Source organism: Patiria miniata, unplaced genomic scaffold (genome assembly GCF_015706575.1).
Source record: "Patiria miniata isolate m_02_andy unplaced genomic scaffold, ASM1570657v1 HiC_scaffold_7, whole genome shotgun sequence".
Classification (NCBI taxonomy): domain Eukaryota; kingdom Metazoa; phylum Echinodermata; class Asteroidea; order Valvatida; family Asterinidae; genus Patiria; species Patiria miniata.
Genome location: NW_024037074.1, coordinates 27,301,760 through 27,317,625, shown reverse-complemented (window position 1 = coordinate 27,317,625; position 15,866 = coordinate 27,301,760). Strand labels below are relative to the sequence as shown.

General features: G+C 39.8%; 2 protein-coding genes across 2 annotated transcripts; both read right to left on the bottom strand.

Annotated features, from left to right (window-relative positions):
* Positions 1–2,939: 2,939 nt before the first annotated feature.
* LOC119745070 lies at positions 2,940–9,302 on the bottom strand. The gene is made up of 5 exons (XM_038221292.1): positions 9,285–9,302; positions 7,130–7,279; positions 6,714–6,878; positions 4,117–4,246; positions 2,940–3,229 (listed from the first exon to the last, which is right to left on the bottom strand). Exons 1-5 carry the CDS (start codon positions 9,300–9,302, stop codon positions 2,940–2,942), a joined length of 753 nt encoding a protein of 250 aa, XP_038077220.1.
* A 391-nt stretch (positions 9,303–9,693) lies between these two features.
* LOC119745069 (lactadherin-like) lies at positions 9,694–10,910 on the bottom strand. The gene is made up of 3 exons (XM_038221291.1): positions 10,576–10,910; positions 9,821–9,959; positions 9,694–9,719 (listed from the first exon to the last, which is right to left on the bottom strand). Exons 1-3 carry the CDS (start codon positions 10,891–10,893, stop codon positions 9,694–9,696), a joined length of 483 nt encoding a protein of 160 aa, XP_038077219.1. The 5' UTR covers positions 10,894–10,910.
* Between the last annotated feature and the right edge of the window lie 4,956 nt (positions 10,911–15,866).

Here is a 15,866-nt window from a genome sequence, read left to right as displayed (position 1 = left end):
ATTGTGATCACTTGTTTATTGCACAATAAAACAGCAAAAAATACCCCTTTACAAAGCAAAGGTACTGTACGATGATGACGCTAGCTTGCACGGGTAAAGCGTAATCAGGTGCAAGCCGAATGGGTTGTATGCTTGCGCGGTGTACCTTACTTACATTGGCATGTATTTTTTTTAGATTGGTGTCTATTGTGTACATTGGCGTACATAACTTACATTGGCGTGTGTTAATTGTTTACATTGGCGTACACTACATGTACATTGGCGTGCGTTAAATGTTTTTACATTGGCGTACATTACTTACATTGGCGTGCGTTGAAAACATTGGTGTACGTTACTTACGTTGGTGTTTATTGCTTAAATTGGTGTACATGACTTACAATGTGGTTTTCCTCTTTACAGTGTTGTGCATTGTTTAATGTATTGGTCTATTCTGGGAAAAGGTAAATTAATTTGTGTTTCCTTGCAATGAAAAAAAAACATTCTGTGCAAATATTCATGGTGAAGGCATCGCGGATCTATTCAAAATATATTGGAATATATTACCGTGGAACAACGAAACACTTGTTGCCTGCCGTGATTGGGGTCCATGGATTTTGTACACCCTCGGGTGAAAATGGCACCCTCGGTCATTTGCACCCTCGGGTGTACAATACACTTTGGACCCCATCACAACAGGCAACAATTGTATACTGTCCGCTGTCCAGACTCAACAGACCCGCGTGATCACGTGAGTACCCCTAATATACGTTAAACCATGCACCTTTGAAAACTCATCGCAAACGTGCATTTACGCACTGAGCAAAATTCCGCCAATTCACGCACGCACTACGCGCGCTAGACTTGTTATAGTCCATACACTTTTCCGTTACAATATCATGACCATCAGCGGCAATCTCTATTTAGTATTTGGAAAATTTGGAAAATTTGTGCGATGGAAGGGGCTTTGGGCTGGATGCTACCGGACTATTGAGGGCACTGTGCTAAAATGCATGTATCAAGGGCAATACTTGAAATAAAATAATATTCTTCATAATTAAAAACCCCAGAAAACTATAACATTTGCAATGCAAACATCAACATCTAAACATATGTTTATATCTGTCTTAAAAGATAAACAGTCACTGAATAAGTGAAAAAAACAAATATTAAATGTGAATATATTAGGTGCAGAAGCCAATGATAAAGTTAATACAATACTCAACAGTATAACTTACTGAGTCGATATTTACTTGCATTGAAGTGTAAAAAGGGAACTCATTGAGTGCCAAAAAAAAAGATGGAAAGCAAGTAATTGAGCTGATTGTAATTAAATTAAGTTGTGAACAAGTAAATACAATATGACTATGCAGATATTATCAATACCTAATAATAATAATCACAATGAAAAATCACATATTTTTAAACTGAGCAGATTTTTATTTTGATTTTTGTAAGACATTGTTATTTTTCACAACACAAACAACACTTGCGCGCAGAGCATTGCGGATAAATTTATCATTTGAATTCCGAAATCTCTATTTGTAGACGTACAAAGTTCATATGTCGTCGAAAAAAACAGATATTTGTAAAATGAAAATGACTTTGCCTTAACAATTTTGTAAATTGTCAAGAACAAAATCTTTGCCATCTCCTTGTTGCCTCCTGGTCATTCCTCTCCCTTCAGTAGCGAATCAATCTTTGGATGTGGGGGGGGGGGGGGGGGCAACCACATATCAGCGAAGGTAGACACGTTTTTTCCGGACTCATGGCCTCCATAAAATAAAAAAGCGGGGGGGGGGGGCTGGTCCCTATCTTCGCAATGAGAGCTATCTAACCAGGTATTGAAATAATTGCTGAAAAAAAATAACAAAAATTCGCCCGGGGTTGGTCCCCCCTCTGGATACGTCACAGACTTGCACACAAAACCTCATGTTGGAAACAAAACAAATTTGCAACATGTTCATGCAAATAATGTCCATATTCATTCAGGATGTCAAACAGAGTGATATTTCAAAAAAAAAAATTAACGAACCTGTAAGGATCTTATCATATTTGTCGTTTTTAAGGCAACTTAATAACGTACTTTGTAGTGCGGCCATTTGCATTTCAGGGCCCCAACAGTGACGTACACGTCCTGGGAGGTAAAGGCTTGGATCAGCGTGACTGGCAGGGTATCTTTGTCAGTCAGTATCCCCTCGTCGTACGCCCAGCTAGATCGGTTGAGCCCCACGCCACAGTTGCACAGCTCTCCATCAGTGTTACAATCTGTCAAATCAAGTATACAGGACGAAAACAAGAGTAGAACAAGAGGTTTCGCGTTCATGTTTGTGATAGTTCGAAACCCGTTTGGTCATTTGATTTCGTACTTATAACTATACGTAATATGATTGTTTGAGATAGAATGCCTTTATGGGAACCAGATTATTTAAACGTTTGAGAAATCCGCTCTACATGAACAATGCGGCCACTTCCTCAACCAACGATCGCAAACCGTTCCTATGATGCATTACAAATAATAGGTATCTGGCCCCAAGTTCCATATTCAAGTTGACAGATAATTCCTTTCACAAAAACCTCTGAAAGAAACGGTTGCGTCGCAAAAAAACGTTTAAGCAGGTCACTTGCCATAAACATGTATTTCGTTTGCACGTGTCGTGCGTACACAACTTCTTGTTTTGTAGTTGTGGAGACTACACACGAGTTGTCCCATGGTGATAATATGGGGACCGAAGATGCTGTGGGGAGAGGTCCTAAATTGCTCAAAATAAAAACTTCCCCACAACGCTGTGACGGCCTGAAAATTCGTGATGCCTAGTCACTCTGGTTATAAATAATGTTTCCATTGAAAGCCTTAAATAAGATACCACAAACGCCCTCGAGTGGTAGGGAAGAGCGGACCATATCACAATTTTGCGAGTCAATCTAAAGAAATTATTCAACTCAAGTTTGCCTACTTTGTTTCAAACCACAGGTGCAGCCAATGTGACCAGTGGCCCTCCCCAATTCTGCATCAACTCCCCGCTGCGGGAACCCCACTTGACTGGCTGGAGTGCCGGATGCTGCGAGAGCGTACTTGGGTCGGCTTCTCCACACTTGACTTTGACCATTTGTTCACACGTCGAGGCATTATCAATCACACTGATGATCTGCTGCATGTCGATGACGTACGTAATGTCAATCGTTGTAAGTTGGTTGGGTGATCCTGAAATTTTGAAAGTGTCTTCGGCATCATGGTGAATTATGGTAGCACCTATAGACAAACAATTCATACAATTTAGTCACGAATCTCTCACTTCTTCGAAAACACAAGATACGGAAGAACAATTTTTTTCTGGAAAGTTACAGCGATATGCACCACCTGTTCTTTTCTGTTATTATTGTGAGTGGAAATTGTGCGAACACACAAGTTGGCGAAAATGAAACAAACCATGTAAGGCCAAAAAAAAAAAATCGGTCTCTTGTCAGACCAAAGTTTCGGAATTGATGCGGTGACTCGGCTTTATTTTTAAGCTTGGATTGTACAGACAAAGCGGGGTACTAGTTTGCTTTTTTGGTGTCCTCATGCACATTGGTGTCCTCCATAATTTGCCTTGGTGCAATTTCCCATTCCTTGGTGCTCTTTGTAATTTTTTTTTTGAGGAGGTGCGGCAATAGAGGGCGCTGTTGGAGCTACCGCGCGCTGACCAAAGACTATTTTTTTTATTTGGCCTAATGCCCCTCTTTTTTCTTCTTATCGTGTATTATCTTCTGTAAAGTAATGAACTTGTTATCTTGTTAGTTTTCTTTCCCCATGATGTTCGTTTTAAAGCAAAGGCTGATCCTGCAGAGCTGAGGGTCAGACAGTGCCCCTTCTATGATTAAGCAAACTTAACATCAGACCCTTCCCAATCAGACCAAAACCCAGTTCTCGAGTGACCATTCACAAGTTCAGCCATACGTGCCAGCGGATGAAAAAAAAAAAACCCAACAACAACAAAGGAAATCTTTGTCAAAGTTCATTTGAATAGTTTGCGAACTCAATTGGGACTGGGTGTCTTGCGATGGACTTCTGAGGACTTGCAGGCACTTGTGAGGACTTACAATGACCTAAGAGGAAGGACTTGTGAGAACTATAACACTATCTGATTCACAACTCACCATCTGACATACTGCATGTGACCTGGAATGGTGGTTGACCTTGGTCGATACCATCCATGTCGATTTGATAAGTGTCATCCAGTACGTAGCCGTCAGAGAATAATGTCTGACAAGTCCTGGTCATTCTCGGCTGACGGATGCGCGTGGATTGAGAGTTAGTGAAAACAAACAGACCGAATTAACAGCCTATCAAATAGCCTGTCACCCGACGACGAAGTAACAGGTGGACCGACAAACAATTAATCGCCAGATGCTTTTAAACAGTCCAGAAAACCACGTTTCCTCCCAAAGAACAGGCTGTTGTCGTATGTGAAAATCCTACTTCGTTGTATCAAACACACGTTTCATATAATCATCAAAGTGATCATGGATTTTGTTACGTTTTTTATAGTTGTTTATCTTCTTTTTTGTTTTCACTTCAATAACTGATCATCTTCATTCTCATTTCACTGAATGAAATATGGCATGATTATTCATCATCAAAGGCTGCGGAAGTAAACTTCACGTACAAAAAAACGCTTTAGATTTCGAGGCCGGCAAAATCACAAACAAAACAATTTCGGAGAGTGTTAAGTGAAAAAATTACAACTTTGAGCTATTCGGTCTGGTAAAAAAGTCAGGGTAGAGTGCATTAATAGCAGTTGTTTGGATAACTTAATTAGATGGAGGTACTTGTAGTCGGCTCTTTCGCAAATTTTCAAAAAAGCCTTTGTTTTTGTTCGGATTTTTTTCTCCCTACTTTCTTCTTTGTTCCATGCAAAATCCCATTGACTCTGTACACGATTTTAGTATACGTCACTTTAGCATTGAACTTTGTCACACATCATTCAAACTAAGCATATGCATAGTCCTTATGGCAAATCCCATATATATACAGAACTGTGAGTCTGACTGGGTTAAAACTTGGAATATCAGTAGACCGGGATATGTTATAAGTAATACATGAGGCGAAGTCACGATGACGTCATCATGCGATTCAATATGAATATTTGAATTTTGGGACCTTTTAGCCATATCTCAAGAATGCAACATGCAAAAATCAAAATTCTTTGTGTAATTGGTTTGTTAGGTAATAGTTATTTGCAAAATGAAATAAAAATGTGTGACGTCATCATGACGTCATCAAAAATGCGATTTTTCAAAACACATATAAGGAAAGTTCCGATGGTCATGAAACTTGTTAAGTCTAAAGTGACGTCACGATGACGTCATCGTTTATTTTTTATGATTTTTAAAAATATTTATAATTATATTCCGCTTCGAAAATTGCACACTTCCGTACATCGGATTGACTTAAAACTTGGTACAAACCATAGAGCTGTATAAACCAAGACCAAAATAACAAGGTGTGCATTGACAAGTGTTGTCAAGATGACGTCATCCCATGGCATGTGTCGTCATGTGATAAAATTATATTTAAGGAATTATGCTTAGCATTTTGAACAACCTTAACTGCATGAAACACTCTAGAAAGTGACTGCAAAAGGACGAACAAAGCATTAACCTGTTTAAAATGCGAAAAAGCCCTGTTCTGTTTTCAAACAGACAAACAGCTCTAGTTTATAATAATTACTAGCAATAAACTTTCTTTTAAAAGACAAGAAAAAGTCATTTCAACGAAAACACATTAATCATGGAACAACAGTTAAATTAAACGGAGAAATTGTTTTGTTGAGACAGTACGGCCAAAGAATATACGGGCAAAGAATATACGATTGAATATGCTTCACCAATGGTTCACGTGCATCAGTCCGCCTTAGGGCCCTGTCACACTTCTGCGTATCCCAATTCCTTATGAGTTGCGCATTGACATTTTTTTCATACGCAGTCGTACGCACAATACGCACCTCATATGCATCTCTATCGTTTCGTGCAAGTTTTTGTACGCAGGCATACGCATGGTACAGCCCAGTACGCCGGATAGTTTTGGGCATGCACAAAACTACGCTGCGTACGCTGTTACCCAGGTCATAAGTTATAAATACGCAGCTCCCGCATCTGTCGATCACGGTACGAGTACGCTATGTGTTCGTGGGGGATAAGCGGTTCATACGCAGTAATACGCTGACCTCCCGGCACGCACCCCGTCAGCATATGAGCCGCCTATAATTGGACGTATACATAGCGTACTTGCAGCGCAGATACAATGCACGCGCTGAACGAACTCATAGCGAATGCCGACGTATTGCGTCAGGCATGCGGTCGGCATAAGTTGGGTGCGTCTGGAATACGCTCAGCATGTGCACTGCATACTGACCTTTTCGCAGGCCGAAAAATAATGTCGTGCACTGCATACGCAACTCATACGCATCTCATACGCAATGGATGCGCTGAATTTGTTACTTGTACGCTAGATGTGCGTCGCACATAAGTCAAAGTATTCAAAAAGTTTCGACGTTTTGAGCGTACGGCTGCGTATTGAAACATTTTGATAAGGAACTCATAAGGAATTAGGATACGCGAAAGTGTGACAGGGGCTTTACAATAAACGTGTCTTCGTTTTGTTCTCGTGTAAAGGCCTGTATTTTTTCCAGACTTAAATTTGCAACGGAAAAACGGACGAAAGAAAAATGAACTTCACTCGATTTACAACTTACATGATTCCGACAGCCGATGAAATCAAATCTCATCAGGAAGCAATGCCACGGAGAGTTATCCAAGCCTTCGTTTAACCGGATGAATCGAGCCAAAACACTGCTGTAAAAGTAGCTGATGTGCCTCTCTCTCTGATGCTGAGTAAAATACGCTTTAACCTGGAACACCTGCGTTTAATACATATAATGAAACGCATTGAATGAATTTGCCCCGATGGTTGACAAACTTCATGGCCCCTTGTGTCAACAATTTTACCCCTTTTCTTTCTTGCTAATTGGTCTATAAACGGATCCAATAATTGAAACAGAAATAAATGCACAACCTTACCCATGGATACTTAAGCTACACACGGACGATGTTACAACTTTGGAAGGCCAGATAATAGCTCATGCCCTCTCTAACCACTTATTTCAATTACCTCAGTCCTGTCACTGTTCAGGATTGGTATCCATTTTGTCACGTCATCCGATATGGCATACTCCAGGTGGAAACTGGTTATGCAGCCGTGCCAATAGTACGGCTTCTGTATGATGATACCAGAAACTCGCGTCCTCTCGCCCAAATCCACCTACGAGAAGTGATAATTTAAATTCGGAAAATGTCATCAGCACAGGCTTGCTCAAAGATGGGATCTTGACGTGGTGCCCCCGATCAGATGCGTGAACGCGTCTCGGCAAGTGTGTGTATGGGAGTATATAAACATTGGCAATCGTGGACCTACACTGCAAAAACTGTAGTGTTAAAAGGGAATGTACATCATTGGCTTTTCCTGTAAATTGAGGGTTAGTATAATAGATCAAATATTGTTACACTGACACGTTTGAAGTTTTGTGATCGAAAATGCTTGAATAACCAAGAAAAAAACAAAAATGCTCAGGTAGTCTGGTTCCCTGACTCCACTAATTTAGATGAAATGGATCAATGTTTAGATGCCGGAAATTTGTAACGTAATAGAACCAGTCTAGCTGAAGACTAGCCTGCACCCGTTCATGAACACGTAACCAATAGCAAACAAAATTTGGACAAAAACAATGGTAAATTAGGAGCAGTGGTTGATAGTTGGTTAGATTTTTCCAACGGTTGTCGCCGACCACCGTTGGACATTTTTATAAAATACAATTTTTTTAGAAAATGACTACACACCTGGTCCCATAATTTTACAGGATGCTTTAGACTGGCATATACTAACATCCTAGTAAGGTATTTTGTATAAGCTGAGGCTTTTTTCCTGGTTCCCCCATCTGTCACCATTTATGTTAAATTGATCAAAGTGTTGTACATGTATTATCATTCTAGAAAGTTTAGTTATTGTTGTAGTAAATATTCTGTTGCATTTGCATTATATTAATTTGTGACAAATGGAAATAAAACAATACAATACAATACAATACAATGTAATTTTGTTTTTCGATGTTTGCAAATGTTGTATATTCCCTTTAATTTAACACATTTCGGTATCTATATAGGTAAAATTTAGCTCCAGATGGTCCTATATAGATACCAATGGTGCACATTTTTTGCAGTGTATGACAAAACGGTTAGGGCATAAACAGTACGTCCGATTGACCAATAGTCCACAATTAATAATCGTACAAACAAAGGAATGAGAATTAGGGACAATATGGGTCCACGATTGCCGGCGTTTACAAAGATGCGTGTACAAGCATCACATACACTGTGTGGACTTCCGAGCATGCAGATAAGCGTATTTATGGTTTAAATCGAGGATTTGTCCTTAACCTTAACGTATAATGTTGCATTGAAATCTTCCATAATCCTCTTTGTTGTTGTTTTAACTATAATGCATTTGAAATATCAGAAAGGTACAATATAACCTTAAACTTCTGCGTTTCTTTGTTTCTCACAACAAAATCCGGGGGGGGGATTGATCTGATCGACCATCTCTTTGTCAAAAGGGTGGGGGTATATCCTACCCTTCACCCCGATTTGCGCCCATGCACCTGTATATCGCTATCAATCATTACCTGAATCCATATCTCTGGCTCCAATTGTCCGAACCACTGAATAGCAAACGGCCGCGTGCCTACAGGCAAAAGCCTGACACTATAAGGCCAGAAGCCCTGAGTTAACAGAATTGTTGATGCATTGATTGCAGAGTCAGGGATTGTCCATCTTCCATCCCAAGCTGAGACTGGCAATGCACTAAAAAACAAAATCACAAGAGTTCGTACAATTTTATGATTACACATAAACCTTGTCCAATTTTTTGGCATTATCGTAAAATGATACAATGCGTGGTCACACCTTTCAAACATTAACCGACTGTTCCAGTTTCAATGAGAAAAACATGTTTCCTAACAACAACCGTTTTGTTTTCTATTTCCCTTCGCAGTGAGCTAGTTACCGGATCTAATGACGCCCGAGCGATATTTAACTGTAATTGTAATAAAGAAATAAAGAAATAATTTTAAGAAATAAATTTGTGTTCTCTTTTCCTTTAAAACCTAAGCTAATTACAATCTCATAGGTTATATTATCATTTGTATTTTTACCAACACATTCTGATCGATTAGGAATTAATGTAAAATCTTTGGTTTGAATCAACACCTTACAATATCAATACTGTCCATTTTGCCCGATAGTAATACATTGTCATGATTCTATTAAACAATGCAGTGAGGCATGTCTTGATAAACAATTATTTGCCCGTGTGTTTTTTTTGTTTCGTAAAGATGACTGAATAATTTCTTTAAAGCGAGTAGAAAAATAAATGCTCCATGTGGAAAATCTAGTTCCTTTTTTTGAATATTGACTTCATTTATATTTTAATTTGATGTCATGCAATTACTGAGAACTTATTCGAATGGTATGTTTAAGCAGAATTTCGCTTTAATTATTAAGTATAAACATCTTTCAATTTCCTAGTAAAACATGTTCAGCTTCCATTGGCTTTTAACAACCCTCCCGTAGGCGGTTGGGAATGCTGATATCCATATTGTAAAAAATAATATGAATATCTCATTAGCCGTTCAAAATAAGGTCACCATCTGACAATGGAATTGAAAACACATCTATATTAATTCAACATATTTCATTTGTGTGATCAGACGCCATTATTGATCAAAATAATAAAACACATGTTGAGTACCTGTGCAGCCCAGAAGCTCAAAACGCATGCTTGGTCTCCTGTACCAGGTGATGGGATGCACTCGAACCGACTTGGCGACAACTTGGTGCAGGAAGAGGTTTGTCACAGGGTGGTAGGTGTCATAGTTACCAAAGAACTCCTATTAGACAATAATTACACCAATATTGCTTTAACTTTTAAGTTAGACATGGAAATGTGAATTTGTGTCATTCAACATCACGCTCTTCCTGACAAACATATGCATTTTGGAATTACAATTAAACCATACAAATACAGCAGACTTTATCCGTTGCAGCTGGTATCTCAGCTAGTGTTCTTTTGAAGTAGACTTAACAGTGAAGCAGAACAGCTTGACTCGTGCCTATCAAAGCGATATAATGTCATTTGCCTTGTTTCACCGACCTAAAACATAAGGACCTGATATCATATGGGTTTTCATTTTCAACAAAACCAAGATAGGGTAACCCTTCTCAAGGCGGTGTCAGAGAATTCACAATACCAAACTGATTCAGAATGTCTTTGCACTGCCTTTTAAATTGATTCAGAGTGTTCATCATTGTTATATACATCTGGTCAACACAATATAGGCCGGTTTTAGCCTACTGAACGGCGTTAGGAGACAATATGAGATTTAACTATATCACTGCCTGGCTTACAAGTGACGCTCGGTCAGTGAGTCAGTACGGAGAGAACTTTAGGTTTGCTGATTTAAGGAACAACACTTTATCTTCTGCGCTCTAAGTTAATGTGTTTACCTGCGGCTGGCCGTCTCCAGGTGTGCTTACAAAGAGCCAGTCATTCTGGAAATATGACACTTTGAATTGGGTCACCCACTCGCTTTTATCTTCGCGACCCTGCGTAATGACCCCTGTAAGATTGGTCCACTGCGCAAAGTCGACTTGTATCCACGTCTCTCCGGTTGCTGAGCTACCCGTGTCGGCGCGCCATCCTCCGGCTAGTCCCAGCTCCGGGTCGGCTCTCTGATTCAGTCTGGCCCGCTGCGGCCCGTGCGTCTGGCTGTTCCAGCTACTAGAAGAGGATAAGTGATGGTCCAAAATCTGTCCATTCTCCATACCGAGTCGTTCTTGGCAGACACCTGAGACAGATGACACGTGTAACAAAGTCGATGTTTTGATGATAATTACCAATATAATCCTTTTCCAAGTTTTCGCATTGACTGATAAATGTTGCAGCATACAGTACCTCAACCGTTTTCTTTACCCTATCAGGACCGGTATTCTGACATCATCCTCAAAAGGGCGATTTACTATTTGTTGGCCAATTTAATTTGCCACTGTTTATTTTTTAAATACTATATTTACATGTTTATATTTTCATTCAAATACTTTTAAATTTGGTTCAAACACTTGAGGCGTCAATGTTTATCGAATCAAACAACCTTTGACAACCAAAGGCATTGCTAGAGGACACTATCACTACGTTATCATCATGTTTTATGAAATTGTGTCTAAATTTGATTGTTTAACAACCAAAATTAGCACACAATGAACTTGTAATAGTGTAACAGCAGGACCAAAGTTATCAAACTTTTTTTTTCACACCAAAACTGTCCAACAATTTTCAAAAAATGAAAAAATTGACAATCTGGTTTGATTGTAGCTTTTCGCGCTAAAGACGGCTGTATTGGATGTAAATCATACATTGTAGTAACATACGTGACTTTGACGTGTTTTGTCAAAGATAACGTGTTTTTGAATGACACAAATTCATATTTCTATGTTGTACATACAATTATCAGAATACGCATTTTTAAGAATACTAGGGTTCTTAAATCGATTTCCAAATAACCATGGACATCCCACAAGTTTTGTACCATAAATATATTGGAAGGTAATTACATGTGTGTTAATTAAACACATGCATTATTAACCAATAGTGCTTCCGTAAATCGTGTGTAGGTTCGTGAAATAGGTGGAGTTGCTTGGAGTCCCATAATATCGAATGTTGATGGCTAGTGTAATTCCATATAACAATGTAGTGAAAAGGTGGCTTGTTGATTCAGGCTTGCTTAATGTTTATAGACCTTATACGTAGCAGCCATCTTAGGGAACAATGCCTTTGTTTTGATGGAGTATGCATGAGTGAGCCTTTTGTGCATTCATTGTTACCGATTTCCTCCACGCGCAATGTCTACTCTCCAAACAAGGCCACACCATTTACTTGTTAACAACAAGGTGGAATATACTCTGGGATGGGCCATCGGAACATGTGTCACTACAGTGCGGCAGTTCTTACTTAGACATCCCAGGAGTTCTAGTCTCATCGAGATGGCATGATGCCAAGACAGCGGCACAATGCGCACCAATCCAGCCAGGACGGGTTGTCTGAACAAGTTTGTGACGGGTGTTTTCCAGTCAAAGTTTGCAGAGAAGACCTGGACAGGGAAGATAAGAAGAAAGTGCTCTTTCTCGTAGGTGCCGAGTAAGCCTACAATAATGTATCTAGCTTCCACTTAGAATAACTTTTAGGCATCAGCCGCTCATTGGCTATTTTTTTTAATGAACCTGTGACCTAGGCTAAACGTTTCCGCTTTTGTAAAACGTAAGAAACGTGATTAATGTTTTGTTTGGTTCCCTTGCAAACATATTTCAAAAGTACCTCTTTATAGCTTTAAGGAGAAGCGTTTTGCCAAAATGTTGTACCTTAGGGCGACAATTAGGTAGATAAGGAAGACATTTGCGTGCATCTCTAATGTTTATCCATGAATGTATCGTCGCAAAATAGCCTAAATCGATTCCTTGTAAGGCAAAACCCAAATGCACGAAGGCTGGTGACGGTAGGTCAAGTTTAGTTTAGAGTTAGGTTTTATTAAAGGTCGGCTATTTTGTACTATGCAGGTCTTGGGAATGTGTCCCAACGATACCATTTTCCAAGCGGTTTATGACTATAACTACCTGCGTTACTCCTCTTTCATCAGTTACTTCACGGATGGATTCGGCCATTGTAGACTCCAACCAGCCGTTGCTGTAGTCTACTTTATAGGTCTCCACCCAACGGACCTGTGTAGCGTTCTTGTAATCCAACATACCTCCCTGAGTGATCACTCCGCTAACGACCGTATCTAAGCCTAAGTTGACCTGTATCCATGGGCGGGAGTCGGTATTCATTGGGGACCACGCATTGTGGTTGTTGATTCGGGCTAAGTGGGCACCATAGTCAGCAATTGCACTGGACGTGGTCAGCATGTCATCAGGGATTGTCCCATCTTCAACACCCAACTTATCCTCACATCGGCCTGTCAAGATACACACAATACACATTAGGTTGACGGTAGCCGTTTGTCAAGACAATCGTGACTTACGATTTGAGACCCAAGCATCGTGTTGAGTAGAGAGTATTCCGAACAGGCCTTTTGACTTTTGCTTAGACTGGGTGACAAGACGAAGAGGAAAGTTCGAATAGAGTCAGGCTGACGTAGAGTAAAGTTGGCTCTTTGATACTTTTCTTGCCTATCATATCTCTGGACCGGTTTCATCCCGTCTTTGCCGAAAATGAGTTTAACCTTTAGCCCATATCGGACATCGTTCCACGATACCGATTTTAGACGTGACGCAATGTATTATTTTGTTTAATTAATAGCTTGCATATTTGCTACCGTGAGCATTTTCTATCCACTTTAAATATCTAAATGCTAACAACTATTATGAACAAGAGGAAATGTTGCGTTGCGTGTCAAGAGATTTAAAACAATGGAAGTTTCCAATGAATCTATCAGCCTCAAAATCATGTCTTATCATACGGATAACAACAATTTAGGTATTAATTTGGTTGGCCTAAGGAGTGAAAGACGAGTCAATCACAATGAATCAGAAGTCATCAAAAACATTTACAAAGGAATACCCTTGATGTCTTCTGACTGACTTGTGATGACTTGTGTCATGGACATTTGATGAGTTAGCTGGCCAGCCTAATGTGGAAAAGTTCTCTAGAAAATAATTTCACGCCAGTTTGTGAGTGGATGCCATCGTTATTTTTGACCCCTAATATACCTCATTTGCATAAACCGTTATTACCTACATTTCCCCCTATATTTTGTTTAAAAAAAAATGGTTATTCTACTTTCACATCCTTACTTCGATAAAATTTCTAAAGAATGTAAGTGACTGAATAATTATGAGGACATAGTAGCGATCCAAAATAGCTACTATAATACCCAACAGTTGCACGTATTTACCTTGTCTCTAGATATCTTCAAGAAGTCTGCAACAACTTACTATTGATAAGCTTTAAATTCACCAAGCTGCTTACTGGCACAGTTAACCTATTAACGTGGTGATATTTAGCCAGCAAACAAAAACGGGGAAAAACGAATAAAGAATATACCCAAATATGGGAATAAATATTTTACATGGCAGGGATTAACAATTTATGCAAATTAGGCATATTTGCTTTTACCAAAAATGTCATGTTGAGCGAAATATTCAACTTTTGCCGGTCTACTTAATTGTGATTGACCTGTGATGAACTTGTAATGACCTGACTAGGACTTTGAATCTACAGTATAATCAAAACATTGGTAGCTTACCTCTACATCCCCACAGCTCAAGTTGAGTATGCTGGTATTCAAACCAATATGCTATAATTGAAGACACTCTGACAAACCGAGCATACACGGAAGATTTAAAAATGGTCACTTCTGCTTTATCGGAAGTCGCCTCGAAATACTGTTTAAAAGAGGAACAATCGTAGAAAAAAATATATCAATAAAGGAATGATTTCTTTTCCACGCCCCCCCCCTTTCCATAAAAAAAACAAATAGAGAGAGGGAGAAAGACTCAAAAAGAGAAGAAAAAAGAGGGAAAGACATAATTAATAGCGCGGTTTACGTCAGACTGTAGCCTGCTAGGATCAGTTGCACATAAGACAACAATTACTATTGGGGGTCTACTATATTAAAAAGCGACGACAAAGAACTGCGACGAGACAGCGCGCGCGACAAGACAGAAGGCGCGCGCGACGAGATGTAGAAAGGGCGCACGCAACGAGATTAAAAAGGCTGCGACAAGCGAGAGGAGACCTATGCTGTAAAATATGCTGTACATTACAGGAAAATCCACCATGTGCGTCAATCGGTGAGGGACGGGGGACATGTCCCCCACTGTTTAAAGTGTATGAGAGTTTGTTTCTGCATTTAATAGGGGACGTTGAACAATATAGGACAATAGAGTCCCCAATTCCCGAAGGGTCCCAAGTTTTGCGATGTGTACAAAGCATATGGAAGGTCTTCTTAAAAAGTACAAACAAAAGAGGGAGGAATAGGGGACCCCGATTGCAGGCAAATACACACTTGGGTGTCAGTGAGCTTGTCTTACATACGCAGTGTGGACTTCCGAACAAAAGACGTCCACATAATGTAGGTAGCACCGACGTTGTGTGGACTTACCCCACGTCCACACAGTGTTTCCCCATTTCTGGAAAACAGGTTTAGAGGCATTTTTGGGTTAGGTTTATCTGTAGCAGAATGAAGAGAAACACTAAAGGGAATCATAGAAAAAAAATTGGGTTGAAAGAGTTTTCACAGTTTGAGAAAAATGAGTTTTTTCACTGGTTTTTCTTAACTACACGAAAGCAATGGAAAGTCCACACTAGTCATGTGAAACAAGTATTATTGAGTTTGCGTGTGTGTACATGTACAAGCATTACATTCACTGTGTGGACTTAGGTCCACATAAACCAGGGAGCAGCGACGTTGTGTGGACTTGCCCAGGTCCACACAGTCTTTCCCCCGCTCTGGAAAACAGGTTTAGGGGCATTTTTGGGTTAGGTTTATTAGTGGAAAAATGAAGAGTCACACTAAAGGGAATCATAAAAAAATGGGTTGAAAGTGATGTCAGAAGTACGAGTAAAATGATGATCTTTTGCTACACACTATTGGTTAAAGTGGTCAGATATTGCCTGAGATCGCACCACAGAGCAGAGCAACTAGATTTGACCCCGGACCCCACGCAGTAAATGCTTCGCGCTACGCGCTCGCGTTACTTTTAATCACATGATCCCCCCCCTTGAAAATCCTGGATCCGTCCCT